The sequence below is a fragment of the Mixophyes fleayi genome, chromosome 5, assembly GCF_038048845.1.
Source record: "Mixophyes fleayi isolate aMixFle1 chromosome 5, aMixFle1.hap1, whole genome shotgun sequence".
NCBI classification, from domain to species: Eukaryota; Metazoa; Chordata; class Amphibia; order Anura; family Limnodynastidae; genus Mixophyes; species Mixophyes fleayi.
The window spans coordinates 17,793,096-17,816,912 of NC_134406.1; the positions used below are offsets into that span (position 1 = coordinate 17,793,096).

At 41.1% G+C, this 23,817-nt stretch overlaps 1 protein-coding gene across 2 annotated transcripts in view; it reads right to left on the reverse strand.

The window, feature by feature from the left end:
- The window catches only part of PHF14 (PHD finger protein 14), a 167,671-nt gene extending 146,887 nt beyond the window's left edge, over positions 1 to 20,784 (reverse strand). For both annotated transcript variants that reach the window (XM_075211746.1, XM_075211745.1), the window contains exons 1-4: positions 20,673 to 20,784; positions 18,351 to 18,461; positions 14,173 to 14,822; positions 12,985 to 13,129 (exon numbers count right to left, since the gene is read on the reverse strand). In XM_075211746.1, coding sequence (XP_075067847.1) covers positions 12,985 to 13,129; positions 14,173 to 14,822; positions 18,351 to 18,461; position 20,673 — 907 coding nt within the window. In that variant the 5' untranslated portion in view covers positions 20,674 to 20,784. The remainder of the gene's footprint in view (positions 1 to 12,984; positions 13,130 to 14,172; positions 14,823 to 18,350; positions 18,462 to 20,672) is intronic.
- Positions 20,785 to 23,817: the final 3,033 nt, after the last annotated feature.

Sequence of the window (23,817 nt, forward strand, 5' to 3'; positions counted from 1 at the left end):
CGGCCATTAAGCTCCCACCTCATAGTTTTTGTGCTTACAATAATGCCAGTGAAAGTTTGGAAAGCTTGAGCTATGGAATCAGCAGAGCGTTGACGACTTTTACGCACCATGCGCCTTAGCAGTCGTAGAACCCGCTCTGTGATTTTACGTGGTCTTCCGCTTCGTGGCCGAGTTGCTGTTGTTCCTAAATGCTTCCACTTTCTAATAATATCACTTACAGTTGACCGTGGAATATCCAGCAGGGATGAAATTTCACAAACTGTCTTCTTGCAAAGGTGGCATCCTATCACAGTACCACGCTTGAAGTCACTGAGCTCTTCAGAACGACCCATTTTGTATCACAAATGTTTGCAAATGGAGACTGCATAGCTAGGTGTTTGATTTTATATACCTCTGGCAACAGGTCTGATTGCAATTAAATAACAGGTGTAGCCAAATACTTTTGGAGAGAGACACAAAGAGACAGACAGAGAGTGTGTGTGTGTTTTAATGGTATAATTTAGAAATATTATCAGACAGAGCCCCCTATAAATAATCTCCGTTTGTGGTATCACTTGATCGTGGTTGTGTCCAAATGAGACCGTATGAAACAATAGTTTAAAACACTGATCATATTTACCAGTTTGACAACGCGAGGTTTTAGACTTTTTGTTAAATTTGTCTTGTGCTACTATGCTAAATATAAAAATTGTCTAATCCTCATGTTACAGGTGTTTTTATATTTGTCAAGTTGGAAAAATATGTTTCAACATTACTCTCCCCTGAAGTTCGAGACAACATCTACAAATTAGACTGTAAGCTCTCTAATCTTCCCTACCATTTGTTTTCATATGGTCTTTTTTTTTTTTTTTTTTCTACCTTGTATGTGCCTGTATTATGTATGTCCTGTTTTATTACTCTTCTGAGTCTTGTTTAAATTTCAAATACTTATTTTTGTTTAATTCCCGTCCCCCTTTCTTTCCTGACACATGATCTTTACATAATAACCACTTTATGAGGGCGAGTAAAGGTATTTGCCCTGCATTCAAAAATGTTTTGGCGTTTGAAGCTCTTGCAGTTTGTAACAATTTGGGATTTTCTCTATTTTATCAGTATTTACAGAAAGCATGATCATCAGAACTATGGCCTTTACAGACAAGTATTCTGCTATTGTTTCCTGGTTACAATGTGTACCTGTACGGGTTGTGCAGGGAACCTCTAACCAGATCTGAGTTATTACTAAGATTATACCCTTCCTCCAAATACAAAGTAGAATTCTGACAGCTGCCATGCCAAAGCTCACGCTCATCAGACACTAACTTTATGGTATGCTTCTGAAATCTAATGCACAGCCAGAGAACGCAGATGTTCCCAGAACCATGAAAGAGTCTGGTTCTCTGCAGCTGAACCCCCCCCCCCCCCCCCCCAAAAGTTCTGTTAGGAGGGTAAAGTTCCAACATATCTAAAAACACAAAAGATTGTACAACAGCCCCTTTGTTTGCAGTCCCAAGGAGTTTTCTATATGAACTTATTCACGCCCATATAGTACTGTGCTGATGAAACGGTCATTGCTACTTTCACTGATATTTTTACTTTTTTTTTTTTTTTTTTTTTACATTTTTGCTTTGTTTCCAGCTATCCCTCATGTAGCGCTGTTAATTCATTCCTGAAAACTGTACCCAAAAGGCACTAAACCAATAACTTGATTTCCCATAAGAATGAATACAAATCAAATAAATTAATTCCCAAGGTCTAGAAAGCTGTATCAAAATGAAGTAAAAAGTGATGAAAAACAAAAACTACGGGGTATATTTACTAAACTGTGGGTTAGAAAAAGTGGAGATGTTGTATACAGCAACCAATCAGATTCTAGCTGTCATTTTGTAGAGTGCACTAAATAAATGACAGCCAGAATCTGATTGGTTGCTATAGGCAACATCTCCACTTTTTCAAACCCGCAGTTTAGTAAATCTAGCCCTAAATCGTTAACATTTATTAACTACAGATAATTATCAAACATATTGGTGTTATTGGACTATGCAGTTTAGCACTTAGCGTAAGATTGAATTTTTAAGCACATAACATCCATAGGGTATGAAATAAAAACGATATACAGAAAAAGCGCTAACTGAACAGTGAACAACCGGGGGATTACTGTACTATGAAACTTAATGCAAAAATGATGACTTCAACATACACAGATGAGTCAGCTATTCTAAAGGCTAAACCCATATTCACAACAATGCTGATTACTCTTAGAATCTAATGACATCACAGTAACACTTTATGCCTCAGTGATGTCACCGATTTCTAATAAACGAGTAATCAGTGGATACTGGTTCAGCCACAGAATGAAACGTTGCATTATTTAAATGTCTGTCTCCAATGGGTGTATTCAGTGGGTACTCTTTAATAAGAATAATTTGTCACATTTAAAGTAATTAGTAAAAAGAAAAAAAAAAAAAAGCCAACGGCTTTAGTAAAAAGTAATTTGCCTCTGTTTTTTTTTTTTTTTTTTTTATCGTAACCAGAACACAAATCTTAGATGAAAACATATTGTGCTTGTAGGTTCAAAACCATTTATTTTCCTTTCAAGCACAAAACAACAAAAGGGGTAATTGGGAAATATTAACATTCAATGAAACATAAATGCATAAATTGGACTATTTGATATTAATTTGTCCAGCACAGAACTTTGCGCTCTGAAATTACATGTTGTAGTTTTACCATTGTAATTGGTTTTAGAACACAAAACAGGCTCAGAATTATCTGTCAAATGGACTCATTACCAACGTGATGATAAAGGTCTATGTGATTGTGTATAGTTCAGAACACTGAAGACATGGTGTAGGCCAACTCCCGTTGACTCTCGAGGTCGAATCGTCACCTACACACAGGGGTGGTATCCATTGTCTGGTCTGTATCAGTAGGCAACCTATAGATTTCCTAGCCTGACATATTTAGGAGATAATGGTCCCTAATAAATTGTAAGGATAGTCTCAGACATATAAATCCAATCAATGAAATGGCTGCCTGCATTGTGTGTGTTCAGGCAAACCTATTCGTATGTGGATACCAGTTAGGTGGACATGTATACAGTTGGCATTTTGTGAGGAATGGTGTGATACCCTATAGAATAGATTATGTTAAATCAAAGGAGTGACGCCCAGAAAGAAGCCTCGAAAAGATCCCTTTGCCGAACAGAAGGATCCACGTTGCCTTGTCCCTTAGAAGAGGAAGTATCTGATCCTAGGACCCATGTAAGATTGCTAGTACATGCTTATGTGCGTTAGGAACAGGAGAATAGTTGTCTGAGATTACCTGTAACTGCCAACAATCAAGCATGAATAGGGTGGCCTTTAAACCCGGTCAACTAATCAATCATCTAGAAGTATGTGCCGTCATTGTGCTCATGCAAATCTACTGCTAAGCATGAGTGCCAAGAGACCACAGTCATCCAATGTGATCATCCATATATTATCATATCTTATTATATTACAGTAAATTAACATATTTACAAAATTTAAGCCTTTGAGACACTTTTTTCATGAGAGTTCTTTAAATAATTAATTTGTAATTTAGATTATTACAACAAAAAAACAGACAGTTATGTTAGGCCAAGAACTCAATATCATCAGCTATCTATATAGCGCCGCTAATTCCGCAGCGCTGTACAGAGAACTCACTCACATCAGGCCCCATTGGAGCTTACGAGAGAGGGAGAGAGAGAGAGAGAGAGAGACACACACAGAGAGACAGAGAGAGAGAGAGAGAGACAGAGACTCTTGCGGCTAGGGCCGGTGGTAAGCAAGGCGGGTGGAACTTGGTAATTATTTTGGCTTGGAGGTGCCTTGAAAAAATTATGGAGACCCTAAGGTTGCCTCGAACTGGAAAAGTTTGGGATCCACTGTACTAGTATGTTTTTGGAGTGTGAGAGGAAACTGGAGCACCCGGATGAACTCATGACCCCACTGCTGTGACGCAGAAGTGCTAACCTGTAAGCCACCGTGCTGCCCAATATATTACATGTTATATTATTACATCAATACTATTGCATGTCAATAACAGGTAGAAGCCCGGAAAACCAATGGAGAGGTACTCAAAACACAAGTCCGACACGCTTGGCTTACAGCTTTTGTATGCTTAGTAGGACTTCAGGCATGGCTCAAACAGTCCTTGTTCCGACGGAGAATTCGGCTCATCAAGGTTAAAGCGTAATGGCTCTCACAAGCAGGAGACTGAGAACACTGTCAGCAGCTATAATATGTACAAGACATATTTCTGCAGACACCCTATAATCTAAATGTCACCAGTAGTGACAACGCGGCTGGGTTTCTGCGCTATTTCAGACTGACTAAAACGTCTTGGCACAAACATATTTGTCTGAGTGACAGGTCAAAAGAAGAGGGCTTTCATCTTAAAGGCTGATCTCTTATCCGTTAACCTAACAAATTAAAGATTATGTTTATAATGTTAAAGAAAACACCTTTAATAAGTAAAACTCTTTCATGTCTAATTTTAAAGGTACTATCTAATGTCATGGCTGGAAGAATAGCAAACACAAAGCAAAACCAAAAAATAAATTAAAAAAATCTCAAAATATAATCCTGGAAGATTTTCTTAAATTGACACCTACATTAGGCTCTGCTGAGGCTTACTCAAAAATCAGCCCTATCAAAGAGCATCAAGGACCAGGAGGTAAATGTATGAAGCATCGGTTTGTGAAAGTCGCCGGAAATCGGCGACTTTGCAGGGTAAAATTGAAGTGGCAATGGCTTCTAAAGGCAAGTTTTAAAATTACTCCTGCAAAGTCGCAAATTTCTGGTGACTTGCACAAACCGTTTACCCCCAGAACAGCATAGATGAAGAGGGCCCAGATCTCCACAATTTAAGAATAAAGCTGGGTACACACTACACAGTTTTCATCCAATAATCGGCTAAATCAGCCGACATACAACCGCTCGTTCAAAAGTCGGGTCAGTGTGTGCAGTGACACGATGGTCGAAAGTCTGCCCAAATGGACGATTGTCGCCTCATTTGGTTGGTCGTACCGTTTAATATTTTCGTTCCAATCTCGTTTCCATTTTGTAGTGTATAAACTTCCGACCGATCCACAACAGTGAGTATGAAATTACAGTCAATGCTCACGACAACATGTCTGTAAAAAGTCGCTAAAGGGATGTCCGCTCTTCCCTTTATCGTCCTAGACAAGGCTAGTGTGTATGCAGTCCATGGACCGAGCGATCGGAACATCGATCGCATGTAAAATCGCTCGGCATAAAAAGTTGGTTGAAATTTCTGTAGTGTGTACCCAGCTTGAGGAGTAAGGGGGTGGGAGATTAGGCTTTTATTAGTCACCTACTGCACATAAAAACAGCATTCAATAGTCCAACAGTGAATTACAGATCATTAGACTCCACCCTCAAACGATGTTCATTCATTGGCTTAATTAGGTCCCTCTACAATGTCAAGTATATTGCATCATCTTTCTGGCTTCCTCTGGAGTTTTTCACCATATAGGACAACAGACACAAATGGTTAATATTCTTGGATAAAACTCTATCCATCGAGTAGTTTGAAATAAATAAATCATGACTGAAAAGCACAGAATGATTAGTAAATATTGCAAAAGGGCATGGTCAAGTCAATAAAATAGTCATATAAAGGTGCGTTGGCTGCTTAGCTAGTGTGTGTTTGTTAAAAGTGTGCATTCAAACTTATATAGCATAGTAAGAGTTACACAGGAGTTAAACAGGAGGTGAGCAACAGGGAAACGATGCTACAGAAGGACTGCATCCTTCATCTGTTACCTTCCCCTCATTCACCTACTTTGTGCACAGCATGGACATTTTCTACTGAACTCTTTCACAACCATGCTTCCCAAAACTGCTTTATACTATGCCCCTACTTTTGTTGCCATTTATGACCTCGCCTTTAAATAATATTAAATGTTTACATCACACACACTGTCACGTGCTCATTTTCTGCTATTCACCTCTATGTATTAATAACCTATACACATTCTCATGCATGTTCTAAACACAACCTCTGTCACTCCTACTTAGCAATCTCCTTATTTACAACCGCCCTCATTGGCTCTGCACTGGCTCATTCAGCTACCCTTACCCAATTTCTCTATCACCCCTCTAATATTGCACGTTTTTTCGTGTCTCTCCCCATCCCTCCCCTCCATGCACACTTATACTTACCGCTACCTCCACCACTACTTCCCCTGTAGCTTCAAATACTCTGCTTCCTGCACCCTTCCCACTCTCCAGGATACACAAATTGGAACTACCCTCTCGCCCACATATCTCCCTCCCTGGTCCTCTTCCATACCCACCTCCTCCTGGCTGCTGGTGAGATTTACCATAAGCTCAGCCCGACACAATCCCCATTATCTGCTCATGTTCCTCCTTCCACCACAAAACTTACACACCCATCACGTAACTTCCAACATTATTCTCATCTCTCTGCTTTAACACCTTTCCTTTTCCTGGGCGCTGTGATGCAAGATCTGTCTACAACAAACTTGCATCCATCCATGACCTATTGCTTTCTCATTCCTTCAGTCTCCATGCCATGACTGAAACCTGGCTCCCTCCTTCCGACATTGCTTTCTCTGCTACTCTCTCCTATGGGGCTCTCCTTCACCCTCACTCCACGACCCGGTGAATGACAAGATGTTGGCGTAGGCTTCCTACCGTTTTCTGTTTCACCTTCCATGTCATTCCTCCAGAACCCTCCCCCCTCCTGCTCCTCCTTTGAAGTTCATACCATACATCTCTTCCCTCCACTCCATATTACTGTCATCTATCTCTCAGCCCTGCAGGCCCAGTTACCTAATTCCTTGACAACTTTGCCACTTGACTTTCTCACTTCCTTTCCACTGACCTACACACTCTGATTGTAGGTAATTTCAGCATCCCCACTGGCACTGCCACCTCTATTCTCCTCATTCTTTCTTCTTCTTGTGTTTTCTCCCAGTGGACATCATCTCTCACCCATGGCGATGGACACTCCCAGACCTCGTGCTCTTCCACCTATGCTATATCAACCGCTTCTCAGATTCAGCCTTCCGCTCTCGAACCACAACCTCCTTTCCTTTTACCTCACCTTGCATCCTACACCCCCACCTGACTCAAACCCATGCACACATGGCGACACCCTAAATGGCCTTAGACCGATCCTCTTCTCAACCTCACTTGAACCACTCACTTTTTCACTTTCTATGCAGTCCTGCCCTAATGCTGCCATCTCCTTCTACAACGCTACACTCACTGCAGCTCGTAACAAGGCGGCTCCAGCCAACACATATTGTCTCCCACATTGCAAAAATGCTCCTGTACTGCCGTGGACAAATCAAGCTTCAATGCTGACTTCATCACTACAAATTTATACTGTTTTCTTACAATACTGCCTTCTCTCTTTCCAAGCAAACCGAAGATCCACCAACCCTGATCATCTCTTTGCCCACCACCACCCTCCCCTTTTCTCACTGCTATCGATTTCACCACCTACTTCAAAGGCAAAATTGACACCATTAAGAAATATCCTCTCGAACCGACCATCACCTCCACTCACCTTCTTACCCTTAGTTCTCTCTCTCTTGTTACTGTAGAGATGAGTTTGAAAATCTCATCCTCTTTCCCTAAAGCCGGTTCCCTCACAACTCCTCCACACCACCTAGCTCACTAATTTAACCTGACCCTCGCCACTGGCACCTTCCTTTCCATTTTCAAACATGCGCACATCTCTCCTATGCTCAAGAAACCATCTCTTGACCCTACCGCTCTCTCTCCAGCTACAACCACATTTCTCCCCTCCCTTTGGCTTTCAAACTACTTGAACTGCTTGTCTACAACCATCCTACCCACTTTCCCTCTACTCACTTTATTCTCCACCGACTACAATTAGGCTTATGTCTTCTACATTCTACCGAGACTGCCTCGATAAATACAATGACTTACTCACAATTAAGTCAGAGTCACTTCTCTTAACTTCTGATATAGTCGACCACCCACTTTTCCTCGAGACCCTTCACTCCGTTGGCTTTCGTAGCACTGTTCTCTCCTGATCCACCTCCAAACATTCTGAACACTCTTTCAGTGTCTCTACTACCAACGCATGTTCCACTCCACACTCTATATCTATTTGTGTCCCACAAGGCTCTTCTCAGCCCTCTGCTTTTCTCTCTTAAAACCTCTTCTCTTGTGGACGAATACGCTGCTTTGACCTAGCACTTCTATGTAGACGACAAACAAATATACCTCTCCTCCCCTGACCTCTTTCCTTCTCTTTTATCCCATGTGTCCAACTTGCTGTGTGTCCAAGGCTTCCTCTCCTCGCAGTGCAAATACTTACCCGACGTCTGGCAGTAGCAGGAATCAGCAGGTGATCAACTTCCTTGTAGGCTTGGAGTGTCGACGGCGAGTCTTAAGGCAGACAGCCCGAGAGTTGGAGGTGGCCGTGCCTTCTTGCCGTGAATCTGTGACCAGCACCATTTTGAGAAGGGAGCTCTATGTGGAAAGTTCCAGCAACTAGCTGCTGTATGGAAGACGTTCTGGTGGGGATTTGGGCTGGCTATCCTGGAGTTGCGGGTACCCTTCCAGCGGACTGCACCCTGAGCGCTGTTGCTATAACAGACTTTTATGGCTGGATCCTCTCTGGGACCCCTGGATGAGACCCCTGCACTTCCTAGAATGCTCTCCCTCCTGGCTGTTGAGATCTGTGCCTGTCACACTCCTCAGGCATTATATCAGTTTGTGAACCCCCCATCTGCACAGACTTGTCACACTTGGTATTCAACTAAAGAACTATATCAGCACAAGATTTTATAGACTATTGCACCACTTCACGTTATTATTAGCTGTTAATAAATTTGTTAAAAATCTGTTTAAATACAGCAGAAAAGAGCAATCCATTCATCCGTGAGAAAATCCATTGGACGAAACGCGTTGGAAAACACACTTTACAGAAAGTGTCTTGGCTCTTCCTGGCTACTATATTTACCGGAACTTCCTGGGTTCCATCTGCGTTCCACAGCTTTCCAGGCAGAAGACAGACACACTGTGCTGATGCCGGCTGACAAACCCTACAAGGAAGTTTCATTTAGGGCATCTGAGCCCTAGGACATCTGGAAGCTACTGTGGGACTGAGTGACGTGGAAAGAGTAGAGTAGGACCCGCTAAATGTGGTGCTCAATGCCAACACTTAACATCCAGAGCATTACCATTTAATGTGTGGGTTCATTTACTATTTTACATAGAGGTTTTTAAATTTATTGCAAACAATATATACACCACTTTTTTACATTAACATAATCACGGTGTCGTATGCATTTGTATTTAGATTTCTACACTATATCAGCTGACATTGTACATATCTGCCATAAAATCAAAAGGAACTAGATCAGCTTGTGTGGACTCCACTACCTCCTCAGGGTTCTCTCTCCCCCTCTCCCTGTGCCCGTTTGCTGATCTAGTATTGAACTCCTTTACCTATCATTCAACCAAGGCACTATAGTAGTACTGCTGCTAAAGTCATGGGAAAGCACTCTACCACTGCTTCTGGTAGGTTGGACAGGTTTGTCAAAACCAACTCCTCTTCTGAAGCAGGGTTGCAGAGGCTGAGGCTCTTATTTTTATCCTGGAAGATAACACGGGACCTATGAACCATCAGATCGCTGGTTTGGAGTCGCAGATGGTATCGTTTAAGCAAAGACGGTCAGATATTGAAGGACATCTTAGGTGCAACAACCTACGATTTGTAGGCCTCCCGTAGGGTGACCATCCAGAATATTTTTGGGAAACATGGCTAATCCAGATGTTGGGTAAGGAGAAGTTCACGGCTCAGTTTGAAATGGAGAGGGCCTACGCATTCTGCCTCAGCATCCCCCTAAGCGGGCACAGCCACGCACATATATTGCCAAGGTGTTACACTACAAGGATCGAGTTGCTGTCCTGAAATTGGCTCGGTTGAAGGGCCCTTTAATGTTTCAGAATCAAAGAGTGTCAGTGTTCCCAGACTTTTCTGCGGATGTACAAAAGACCGGAGTCCAATTTATACAGGTGAAATTATGTCTCCGCGAATTCCAATTACCATACGCTATGCTCTTCACAGCAAGTCTAAGTGCTGTCGAGATAGTACTACTTTCTTCTTTGAATCACAGAATGAGGTGGCTCTCTGGTTGGACAGACGGTCCCCAAGGGGGAATTGCCCGGATTGATGATCCTCTTGATTTGTTACCTTCTTAAGTGGACTACTCCTGTTAACCCTGGCTATCGTATACATACCACTGTGTTCTTATCATATTGATGCCTTGTTTTATCTACACAACTTACTGTTCTTTTCTCTATTTATCTGCTGGGAGGTTCTCTCCAGATTGGGGAGGGGGTAGTTGCCATTTTGCCCATAGAGAGTGGGTATCACGGGTTATTGAGTGCCTTTTTCATTGCTAGGAGTCATTTCTATAGATACCTACAAATGAGACATGCTCTGGACTCGCACTTTCAGGTGGCTGGCACGAGTCTCCTGCAGACCCCAAGAAGATGCAATTGGCGAGGATGTGCACTCGGCATCAGATTTCGTCCATATACTTCATCTTTATGGATTGGCTAAGTATGGATGGCCTTCAGGAGCTGTAACTTGCTTGGGAGGCTGATCTGCCTGGGGTTAGTGATAAAGACTGAGGTAACATGCTTTAGAGTCCCTATAAGGTCACTGCATTTGCCAAATTAAATGTTTTCTCCTCCATTGAGCCTATCTTACTTCCCTCTGGCTTTCTTAATATAGTGGGGGTCAGATGTAGCCATGTCCAAAGGGTGGAAGTCCGGGGGAAACTTTTGGCATAAGACAGCCCGGTGGTGTCTCTTTTATGGGGTGAGGTTGTCAAATGTGCGGTACGGCTGGGGGTGGGAGTGTCATCCCATCCTAGAATGTGTGTTTTCGGCTTGGACGTGATGGGGAAGGCACATCAGACAGCTAGTCACCATGCTGTTCATGTTAGCGAAAGTTATAATTGCTAGGAAACAGATGGCCTCAGAGAGGCCAACTGTGGGGGGATTGCATTGATCTTGTCAATGATACAGCTGGTCATGAAAGATTTATGTATACAAGTTGTAATTTGGTTGACAAGTATGAGAAAACATGGCATAGATGGAAGATCTCTCCCTATGTACTGGAGGGGTTGAGGGCGTTGGATCCCTTGAAGTAATGTATCCAGGGCAGGCACCCAGTTACTACTTATCTAACTCTTCCCGATTTTGTCCGGATTGTATGATCCAGCACTTTTGATATGCAGACTAATTTAGCTACATGTGTTATAGTCTATGGAGTTCCTTAGCAGGTAACACTCTCTGCAGACACAAGGCCAATAATGTTTAATATGTTTGGTTTGCCCTGTCTTGTCATGCACTGCCTACTTGATTGCTTTTTTCTCCTGTCAGTTTTACTCACTGTTGATGACCCTGCAAGGGCTTAGTTAGTACTGTTATTGCTAAAAAAAAATAAAAAAAATAAAATGAAAACACTGAATAAAACTCTCACCCTCATCAAGTCCTCCCCTTCATACAACTCTGACCTCATATCGAGATACATTCCCGCTTGCCCCCTCAATTTGTCTCTCCTTCTCTCTGACTGCCATCCCAAGACATCTCCAATGCTGCTCGTTACTTATGGAACGTCCTACCCCACCTGTCCAGACTATCTTGCTAACTTCAATGTTTCAGGAGCTCTCTCTCCAAGCTTCCCTATTCACCAGCTACATTCCTATGTCCACTCAGCATCCCCCCAGCTCCTATTGTCTCCATCTAGAATGTCAGCCCTCTTGAGCAGGGCCCTCTCAAGCCTGTCTCATGCCTGGATTTCCATCTTCAACCGCAAATGTACTTACGTTAAATTTGTACTTTATATGATTTGTAATCCTGGCTGTCCAGCGCTGCAGTTTTATGGTACCTTAAAATAAGCAATAATGATGAAGATGATGGTGATAAAGGTGGAACACCCATTTAACTGAATGCATAGTTCAGCATTCAACATTTTTCTTCATTTCAGCTGAACCCTTAAAGCACTTATTTCTCTATAAAAATCAGCAGGTAAAATATAAAATTTTATAAAAAGTGTACGTAAAAAATAAATAAATAGAAAAACAGATTTTACGACATAATGCCCAATATGTGAGCATTTCTTAAAATCAAGGATCCTTAACCAAGTATTTGCACTCACCTCAGTGTGACTTCATATTCATTTTATATCATTTGTATTATAGAAATTTGTTTTTACACCTGCATTTATGTTGTCTACCCTGTAAGTCCCTGTTTTATGTATGTCCAGTTCTTCCTGACTGTACGGTGCCGAGGTGTTTGTGGCAACTTACTAATAAAAACAATAATAATACTAGTAATGCAGTAAAATGTTTTTTTTTTAAATTAATTTTACAGACTGAATATCCCTTATATATGTCTTCGGTACCGCTGTGTATACATGTAACACAGGATTAAAAAACCTGCAACAAACTGGTCTTTTTAAAGTTTTGGGGGGGAAAAACGGTTTATTCAATACCTCAACATACACACTAAGACTGGTACATTAGTGAGGCTCCATCCCCTTGGGCCGCTGTTAATTATGTGATGCAGTTGTCCTCGGAACCGCAGAATCCAATCTTAGATGACTTCTTCAATGCAGCTCTACAGCAGAGTAGGGATCCAACGCACTGACTGAGACGAACGTCCGCTCCTGATGACTAGTGCCGTAACCATCCAGTCAGGAGTCGGCAGTCAGTGCGTTGTATCGCTCTAGCATAGGACACCAAATACAAGCGAGTTTCGAGACAACTTAAAGGCACAACCGACAGGGGCTCCAAGAGAAATGCCACCACCGATCAGTCACAGAAGGGGACGTTGCGGAAAACACCATTAATGTTAACCTTATAAAATAAGTCTGGAACCGCATTGCAGTGGAAAGATTAAAAGGTAGTTGAAAAAGGTAATAGAACAGGTATGTTACCTTCATGAACAGTTATCCCACAGTTATCACACTGGATAATTTCATCAGCATCTTCACTATTGTCCCCAAGGCAAACACAGCATATTAATATATGGTCCATTTTCTGGGTACACCACTTGTCACTTTTTTCAAGAATAAGGGAGTCCTAAAAATATTTAAGAAATTAAATCAGGGATTTTGATATAAAATTGGAAGATGACATGGGCTGATGTACAAGAGATGACATTGGCAGAGCAAAATTAACAATAAAAGATCATTTTACACAAGAACTGGGATTTTCTAAAACATGGAGTTCATATGGACAGTCATAAACAGATTAAATAGCCAGATAAAGCACAACATCTTTTAAAAGTTTACCTGTCACACACAAAACAGTGAAGATATTCTGGAGGCTGAACCAAAATTTAAATCATCAATTCCCTAGGAACTAGCCACATCACTGAGGCATGAGGCACAGAGTTACTCATGCCTCTGTCTGTCTGTCTGTGTGTGAGTATGTGTGTCTATATTAGGGAATTTAGACTGTAAGCTCCAATGGGGCAGGGACTGATCTGTATAAGTTCTCTGTACAGCGCTGCGGAATTAGTGGCGCTATATAAATAGATGATGATGATGATGATGCCTCTACCATGCCATTGGTTCCTAGTAAAGTAATATTCTGCATTCAGTTCAGCTTTTAGGTGCTTTCAGACATATACTGTAAAAGACTGCTTCTGCCTAAACGCTTAAGTAGAGACAAAATTATAACTTAATTAAATTGATGGCATAACTTAATCCCCATTCATTAGGACAGTACCCTAACGGGATCCAATACAGGTCACAAAGCTGAGAATGCAGTCATCTTAGCTGCTGTGACATCACTGACCCCGCCCCTGTATGAACCAAATGAGCCACACAGTGCTCTGCAAATCAAGCCTGTAAAGATATTATTCACTGTCTATTCGCCACACCCTCATAACATGGCTGCCTGCTGCAGAGAAGTGAATGAGAATACGATGGACATATTTAGCCAAGTATAAACTCTCCAGGAGTTTAATGTATATTATTCAGCTAAGTAATGCCTTTGATATATATTAATGTCAAATAGTGTCACAGAAATCTGTATGTTAGTCTTATTACAGTCATTTGAACATCACAGTTGCATTCTGGCACATTTTGATAAACCTGTCAAGAAACGTTATGAATTACCTCATTACTTTTGCTTTGAGACAATGTCAAGCTGTCGTTCGTCAGCTCCTCATCATCAGCGTTGTTTCTACTGGGAATCTTTATTTTCTTCTTCTTTCCTTCATCATCACTTGAACTGCTACAACCATCTTTATTGCCGGCTTGTTGGTTCGATTCCTCCTCACTTCCATCCTCTTCCTCATCGTCCTCGCCATCACTGGCCTCCCCAGCAGAGGATTTCCTTTTTCTCTTGCCGCCAGTTGGTCTCCAGTCATTGTCGTCTTCACTGTCGTAGTCGTCCATCGCATTTAACTCTTCCATGGTGATGAAATCCAGCAGTGGACGGTTTCTGCGCAAATTCCATTTTTTGGGCTCATTAGTTTGGTCATCTACGCTAACGTCAACATCCGAGGCTCTCTCCTTCCTCTTCCGAGGCTTATCACTATCTTCTTTTTTTATCTCATCTTTACTTGACTGCTCATCTGTTGGCTTTTCCTCGCTCCCTGTGTAGCCTACACCTGCATCTTCACCTCCGGCAGCTGTCTTTTCTTCCACTTCTGCAACAGTAGCTGACATGTCGATCTCCTTTATGTTGTCTTCGGAGTCACTGCCGGAACCTTCGCCACTATCTTTTGACCCGTCGTCACTACCATTCACACTGGCCTCAGAATCTGTAAATAAAACATATACAATGTCCAAAAAGCAGAAAGCAAATACATATATTACAGTCATTTTACATGCAATATCTATTTTGTAAAGATATTGTCACTAAATAAAACAATAGTATTCCAATGCTCAGTAATATTTTATCATTAAATATTTCCCCCCATTATACACAATGCAGCCCTTGTATGGCCAAAACCAAGATTCAATAGAATATAGCTACTCAATTTAAAGAGCTGACTAAGGGTACCTTCCCCCCACACCAACTAGATGCGCTCTAGGGCTTTCATTCCGGGGACCCCCCTAGTTCAGGAGAACTAAATACACTTTAGTTGGTCTCCTTTAATATGGAGCTCATATTTTAAGATGCAAATACATAAGCTATGTACAGTATCTGTTAGGGCTACCAAAATGTAGCCATTAGAATAACTAGATTTTTTTATTTTTTTTAAACCCGTTTGATGATGCTGTAATTCATATTCAAACTGAATTTATTTGTATTTAAATTTATTACAGTACTTTAAGGGTCAAAGGCTAAATGTCCATCAGGAAAAGTAAATTAAAGACATCAAACCGACATCAAACCAGATGTGTACTGTAATTCTTACCACACCTAACGATGCTCTCCTATGTTAATGGATTTTCATATTTCCATTGTGTTGATATAACGGTTTTATTTGTTGATGATTTTATAGGAAATATAAAAGAGGTTACAGAAGGGATAATTACAATGCCAATGGAAGCCAGGAAGCCCATGCCTAAATGCTTGTGTGCACGGGGCATTATCTGTTTATGTATTTTTCAGACATGAGTGCTGAGACACAATTCAAACTTCTAAGGAACTGTTGACAATAGGCAAAAAAAAAAATAACTTTTGTGTTTTCAGGTCCTTAGTCAGTGCCTCAATGATGTCAGTGGTTCTTTGCGAACAGATAGGCTACTTTCTTGTGAAGATTGGTTCAGTTAATAAAATGGCTGCCTGCCACTGTAAGCACTTAAATTAAATAAGCTTAGTCATGTTTCGGACATGCTCAGTTTGAAAAATTGTATGGTGAAATCAAACAGGCCTTCTAAAACGTTTAATACTGAATAAAATATCAATCTTCCAAGCAAAGCAACAGGCTCCATTAATGTTAATCAATGCAGCATGCGGAAACTAAGGTTCTCTGTGCAGAATGACTCATGGCCACATGGTTTATAGAACATTTCAAATATTGGTAAACTATAAATTAATAAAGTTTATCCCACTTTCCGGTCATTTAATTACTCATCCCTGCTTACTATCTTCCACTTTATTTAACAAGCAGCCCTAGGGGTACTTTTATCAAACCTAAAAAGGAAGGTTTAGCATCGCCTAGAATATTCTAGATCAACGATAGTGTGAATCTGATTGGTTGCTATAGACAACATCTCCCCTTTTCGTTTTTAGAAGGATTGTTAAATCCACCCCCTAGTTGGATATCACTGGTACCTCAGTAATTGGAATCCACTTTCGGCTACTCAACTTCAGCCAGCTAGGCTGAAATGCTGACTCCTATAATGGCCACATTACAAGTGTGTAATGTTGTGAGTTACATGTAGACATGATACCACTGCATAGAAGTCCGGCAGTGATATCATTGCACTCCCCAATGCCCCACTACTGGGCATTTCAGCTGAAGAGGAATGTCGTCTTACTATGGGGTAACACTGCTTTAGCTGAAGCCCTGCACAGCAGAGAGAGTGGGGGCAGGTGTGGGAAGGATATGGCAAGTGGTGAGGGATACAAAGTCTAATTGTCCTTTACAGATACATGAAGGGATTATAAACTCATTTTAATTTGAGTTTAAATCCCCCGAAAACTGTAGGGGTATCACGCATTTGCAATTTCTGAGGCTATTTATTAATAGAGGATTGCAGCAAATATCTGAGCTATCTGCTGTGATCCCAGCCTCTTCAAGCGCAAATCCAGTCCCAATAGGTGTCGGGATTGAAATTTTGCCCTATCAAGTTTACCCCGGTAGCCAACGTGAAGATGGCGTTAGTCGTAATAACCTATGGGGAGAGCATCGCAGAAGATTAATGTTTGGATACCTTCCCGGCAGGCTTGGAGCTCCCCCCAATGCAAATTCAGCCAGGCCATTAAGAACCTGTTAGTAAAGTGACCGCGATTGTGGCGCAGCACTGTGGCTAAGTGGTTAGCACTTCTGCCTCACAGCACTGGGATCATGAGTTCAATTCCTGACCATGGCCTTATCTGTGTTGAGTTTGTAGGTTCTCCCTGTGTTTGCGTGGGTTTCCTCCGGGTGCTCCGGTTTCCTCCCACACTTCAAAAACATACTAGTAGGTTAATGAGGTTCATGAGGATGGTTCTTCGAAACCCAGTCATCAGGCCAAGAGGAGAGAATAACGCGGTGTTGTTATGACTCAGCCTATACTATGTATGTGGCTGCACTACCTCAAATCCACCAGAGGTGCTGCTGTTCTGCCCCTGAACTTCACACCATGCCTATAGGAGTTAATCTCCTTACCTGATTAGAACTGCACCTGTCTCACAGCTCTAATACCTGCCTCAATCTGTGCTCTGGGCAGTTCATCGTTTATACCTGGCTGCTGCTTGTCTCTTGCTTATCCCTGTTCCAGTTTTGCTTTGCTGCTGTCTGATCTCCTGTTGTGACCCTCTGCCTGATTACTGGACCCTGCTTGTTTGCCTGTTGCCCTGACCTCTGCCTGGTCACTGGACTCACCTAGTCTGTCTGCTTCCCTGGACTGCCTTGTGTCTCTGGCAATCTGGAATCCTGACCCCTGCCCTCCTTAGTCTGGAGCCTCGTGTCTCCTGGCTATTGGGTAACTCAATATACTTGTCTCTGCATTTAAACTGTATTTGTCATTGCTTGGAAGCTGTTGCTTCTGTGGACTATACTGGCTATGCATCACACCTGTTCATAATTGTGTATTGGAGTATACCTGTTTATTCTGCTACCTGAAATCTGCATATTCCACAAACTCAATCCTTCTTCACATATTTTGCCTAAATAAAGACACTTGGTCTTTCAACTGCTACTGCGGTGTTCTGAATTCACTAGGAATCATAACAGATGTGGGAATTATGGTATCGCCAGGAACTCCAGCGAACAGCGCATCCAAGGTGACCATGATTTCATTTTTTTCTTAACTTCTTAATAATCTTATAAGATAGTGATACGTATATAGTTTTGTTTGAAGGCAGAAAGTTGTGATAACATACAACGGCATGCTAGACAAAAAAAAAAGCAAAATAACAGCAGCAAACATATATAACAATTTAAAATTGCTAAGCCACTTAGGCACCAATGATAGCCCAGGTATATAGTGCCAGCATTGCCACAGTGTAAGCATTGCAGGGTTACAAGAATTATTTGTAACCAGCTGACAAAAACAAAATAAAAAATATTCTGCAAACACCAAAGATTTTTGAGACTATGGTGAGCTTACATCTGAGTTATATGAATTGTTATTAAACAGTGTTGACTGATAAGAATGTAAAGCAGGTTTTAAAATAAAGTTCTGAAAAATACCTGAAGCATCGCCAACTTTAAAATCACTGTCATCTGAGCTATCATAATCCAATGCTTCAAGAAGGGAGGTGGCCAAAGGCTTCACTTGACGTCTTTTCGAACTCCGGTCCACTGTAAAGAAAGTTTTGTTTTTTGTTTTTTTCTTTAATTTATTGGGGGGAAAAAAGTGGCATCCGATAAAATTTCAAAACTCAACTGATATTAAACTGAGAAGAATATAAATATATAGACAAGGACACCACCACTGCCTAACTGTAGTCAACTTTTTCCATTTTTGTATGCTGACACTTAATTTTGAGGGCTATCACCACGGTGTTTTTCGAAAATACAACAGATTAACAACAATGCAGCTTTAAATAATTTATAACATTTTTTTTTTAAACACATACTTTGAGATAGTGTTCAATCATGCATTATTGCAAAGTCAGTTATGCAAAATCCTATTAGGCTTTATTAAATTATGCAAACACAAGATATAAGTAGGCGTTTTATTTGCAATTTGTTAAGCTGGGTACACACTACAGAAATTGCGACCAAATTTTTATGCCGAGCGAATTTACATGCTATCGATGGTCCGAGCGCTCGGTCCATGGACTGCATACACACTAGCCTTGTTTAGGACGATAAAGGGAAGAGCGGACCTCCCTTTAGCGACTTTTTACAGCCATGTTGTCGTGAGCAATGACTGTAATTTTGTACTCACTGTTGTGGATCGGTCGGAAGTTTATACACACTACACATCGGAAACCAGATTGGAACGAAAATATTAAACGGTACGACCAACCAAATAAGGCGATAATCGTTCATTTGGGCAGACTTTCGACCATCGTGTCACTGCACACACTGACCCGACTTTTGAACGAGCGGTCGTATGTCGGCTGATTTAGCCGATTATTGGATGAAAACTGTGTAGTGTGTACCCAGCTTAAGCATTGAATTGACTAAAGAGAAGATGTGTTAGCCTTTGTTAAAGTCTTTGTTTAGTTATAAGCATGCAAAATATTTCTTCGCATCCAGTGTAAAAAATATTTTAAGTTTATTGAAGGAATTCATTTGAATCTATCGCAGAACCCACATCGGAGAGGCGATGGACACTTTTTGCCCCCCATGTATAACTGCTCCAGAAACCCTGTGGCGGTCATAGAGTGTATCCACTCTAATGCTAGAGGAACCAGGCATTTCTGCTAAATGCAATATGCAGGTATAACAATGTGATGCACATTAGGTTGCTATAGAAGTTATAGAATGGGCACAGAAGTTACTAATCTGACACGTCACCGAAACTCACAGAGTTTATTTTTCTAGAATTCAGACTCCTGTTGAAAGCACTGTTGTAGGAGTGATTTATATAACAATGCTACCAAAAGCAATAAAGAGTTGGCTTTTATTTAGGACTCTCATAATTTGCAAGAGAAAAATGGTGACACCCCTGTGACCAGACATTTACCCAGGCCATAAAATCCATTCATTACTTTCCTTTGGAATCAATGCTTTTACGGACTAGGCAAACTTCATGTCACATAGATTTGCAGGTTTTCTATTTGAAAATTAAAAACATTGAACTCACTAATGTCTAGTTTAGTACTATAGAGAATTATGCTAGAATTAGCCATTACTTTTGGCTTCCTCAACAGCTGGAAAGCCAAAAGTCACCGAAGTCTAAATGGTATATCGCCTATGAGGTGCAGTGATACAGCGTAATCCTACAATGTCTGGTTACATATCCTGTATATGTTTTATATAGACGGCACACTCGTCATTCGTTGCACAAGCTGGCAATCCCAAAGCAGACAAATGTCTTGCCCATGTGATGCTGACATGACTGGTTACATACAGGGCCGTAACTAGGGCTGTGCGACAGGAGCGACCGTCCAGGGCGCAACGCTGAAGGGGGAGGGCGCAATTTAGAAATATTTTAGGTTAATTTGGTTAAAATTGAGGGCTAGGGGGGGCAGCATTTGTCTTTCTCGCCCCAGGCGCTAGGATTCTAAGTTACGGCTCTGCATATAGGTATCCTGAGGTATTTTAGAATGGAGGCTGCTTGCATGTATGTATGTATTCTGTGTAGAGGTGGTGGAGAATGGTTACATGTAACATGCATCCTGGGTGCAGTGTATGATAGAGACTGGTTACATAAATATATCCTATGTACGCTATAGGATGGAGGCTGTTGAATGCATGTACCCTGTGTGCATTGCATGATGGAGACTAGATACATGTATGCATCCTGTATGCTGTGCATGGAGAGTGGTTACATATATATATATATATCCTGTGTGCATTATAACACCGGATACCGCGTAACGGAAGCAAGACACTCACTTGTTGGGGGTGGACGCCACAATACACAGGTAGCAGAGACAGCCGGTCACACACTCTAATACAAAGCACAATAGGGCCAGCACGCATCTGAGCAACTGCGCAGGCGCATCCCCTGCCCAAAGCCGTTCAACGTCATGACAACGTCAGACATGGGGCGTGGAAACTTCCCTCCGATCACGTGATGCGGAATAGTGCTCTCGGGATAGCCATCATTAGAGAGGGCTGAGCCTGAAATAAAGCTGGATCTTCTTGTAGTCAGCCATCTTTGATGAGGTCAGGAAGAGTACAATGATGTTCACTGATAGTCGTCCATTTTTGAAAAGGGCGTGAGCGGTGCTGTGCTGTGATTGCTAGTATAGGACAGGTAATAAGATTCTTAATCATGAGTTAGTTATTACTGGACACAGTGGTAGTCATTTGCTAACTGTCACTCATTTCTAAGTTGTAAATGTTTGTCCCAAATGACAACACTTTTCTATACTGTCCATTCTCACGTGTCAGATTCTATACATCTATAATTTAATATTTCTTGAGTATTTAAAAAGGAAAAAAATATGCAGAAATGATATAAAGTAAGCTTGGCACAATAGTCAGCTGAGACAGTTTAGTACATGATGCCGAAATACACCAAATCAAAGCACAGTGTCCCTGGAAATTGTAACATTTTGACAAATATGATTGTGCTGTACCAAAAATCATCATTAAATATAGGAATGTAGGGTATGCATTTGCCATATCAGTTAAGATGGCTTGACTCATTAAATATGGATGCTTTTTCATCATACTTGACTTTTTTTTGGACTTACCCTATGGAGGTCCAGGAAGACAGGTCCAAGGAACAAGTTCAGAGGTGTGCCAATGCGATTTGCATCATCAGAGCCCCTCTCACTGCGCAATGCTACGATTCAGGGGCCTTGATGATTTGATTCGATACGAATCACTTCATCATGGCGGGATCCAGGAGGTTGGCCTACTTTGCTGGGAGTTCAGAGGGAGGCAAGAATGTTATTGATTGCATTGCAATTAGTTCAAATACTGGGGTCTATTTATTGAAGGGAGATAAACTATGAATCCGGAGAAAACAGGATTTAGGACTTTTCCCTGTTTACCAAAGTCCCTGGCCGCTAAAGTTTATGCCACCCCCAGGGGCCTCCTGCAATGCTTTCCCAAGCAAAGTACAAGTACCGTCTTTGTCAAGATGGCATTAGAAGGGGGGATGCCCACAGGAAAGCCCACTGGAGAAATGCTTTATTATTAAAATAAAGTATTTTTTCTATTTAGAATCGTAATCATTTGTAATCATTTGTTGAGTAGGATACTTCTTATCATTTGCTGGGTAGGTGAATGGCAATTCTTTGCTCTGTAGCTCTGTAGGTGAACGGTGTCCATTTCATATAAAGGGAACGGCAATTATTTGCTCTGTAGGGGAATGACAGTTATATGCTGTGCAAGAGGATGCTGACATTATAATAATAATAATAATAATATTTGTTTTATTTATTTATATAGTGCTTTTCTCACAATAGGACTCAAAACACTTTGGTAGATTAAAAAAACACTTGATGCATAACAGCAAGGATGTAATTTCACAAACTGTCTTATTGCAAAGCTGGCATCCTATCACAGTACCACACTTGAAGTCACTGAGCTCTTCAGAACGACCCATTTTGTATCACAAATGTTTGCAAATGGAGAATACAAGGCTAGGTGCTTGATTTTATACACCACTGGCAACGAGTCTGATTGAAGCACCTCAATTCAATAATTAACAGATGTGGCCAAATACTTTCATCCATATAGTGTATTTCAGTATGAAGAGTGAAGTGTCTTACAGCCCTGGCAGATGCTTTGCAGAGTTTGACCCCAAGTGACACTAACATTTCTGACATTGTAGGCTAGGAATTTGTCCATTTTTTATCCTCCAGGAGACTATTGCACATGGTGAGAGCCTAAAGTGTGCATATATAGATGACGGTGACTTGGCAGTAGCTCAGTATCAGATATGTTAAATTGAATCTTGCAGAGGGGAATTGAGTTGTAAAAGCATGTGTGAGCTGTAAATGAAGAAAGAGCATATTTTTCTAATGTTGTACTCCTCAATAAGATGGTCAAAGGTGAGGAGCGAGTCTCCTGTCCCAATATCATCCAAAAAATGTATCTCTGCAGAGGCCATAATTGTGGATCCGGGATGCGGGATATGTATATATGTAACTATACTGTATATATCATCATATACATTAGTCACAGATAGATTCTTGCTTGAAATAGACATAGAAACATAGAATTTAATGGCATATAACAACCTCTTTACCCAGTTTTTAACCTATGGTAACCTCAAACCCTGTTTGATTCTTTAATCTTTGTAAGGATATCCCTATGTCTATCCCAAGCATGTTTAAATTGCTCTAAGGTATTAGTCTCTACCACCTTTGATGGGAGGCTATTCCACGTATCCACTACCCTTTTTGTAATGTAGTTTTCCTCAATTTTCCTCTGAACCTACTTCCCCCCAGTGTCAGTACATGTCCTTGTGCTCTAATACTTCCCTTCCTTTGAAGAATGTTTCCCCCCTGTACCTTGTTAAAACCCTTGGTATATTTGAAAGTTGTTATCATGTCCCCCTGTGACAGACCTATAAAAATGGCCACTGAGCTCCATTTTGTTGTTTTCATACTTCTCTGTGTGTATTGTAAAATGCTTATCTGATCAAACGCTGGGCGGAGATGTCTCCACATATTTTGCCAGAGCGGTGTCTCAGATGCTTTCTGCACATGTGCAAATAATGTATCTTTCTTATCAGTATTGTACCAATAGAGAGTCTGAGAAATATGTCCATACCCTTAAATATAGGTTGATTCTAAGACCCTTTGTTCTCTGAGTATAAAAGCTGTAATGCAGGCAGAGAGACCCTTGCCTCATGACTGGACCTTGACGCAGAAAGGGGCCTGATGTGTTTTCCAGCTTCTGTGTGAAAAGAGGGGGTCCTGGAAATTGACTGTTATTTGAGTATATAAGATTCAATATTGGCTTCTAAGTATTAATTTACTTTCACTTTTATATTATATTCATTGTAAAAATAAAGATAAACTTTTCAATCACTCTTGCAGTCATGAGTTATTAACTCTTTGAAACCAAAAGAACCTTA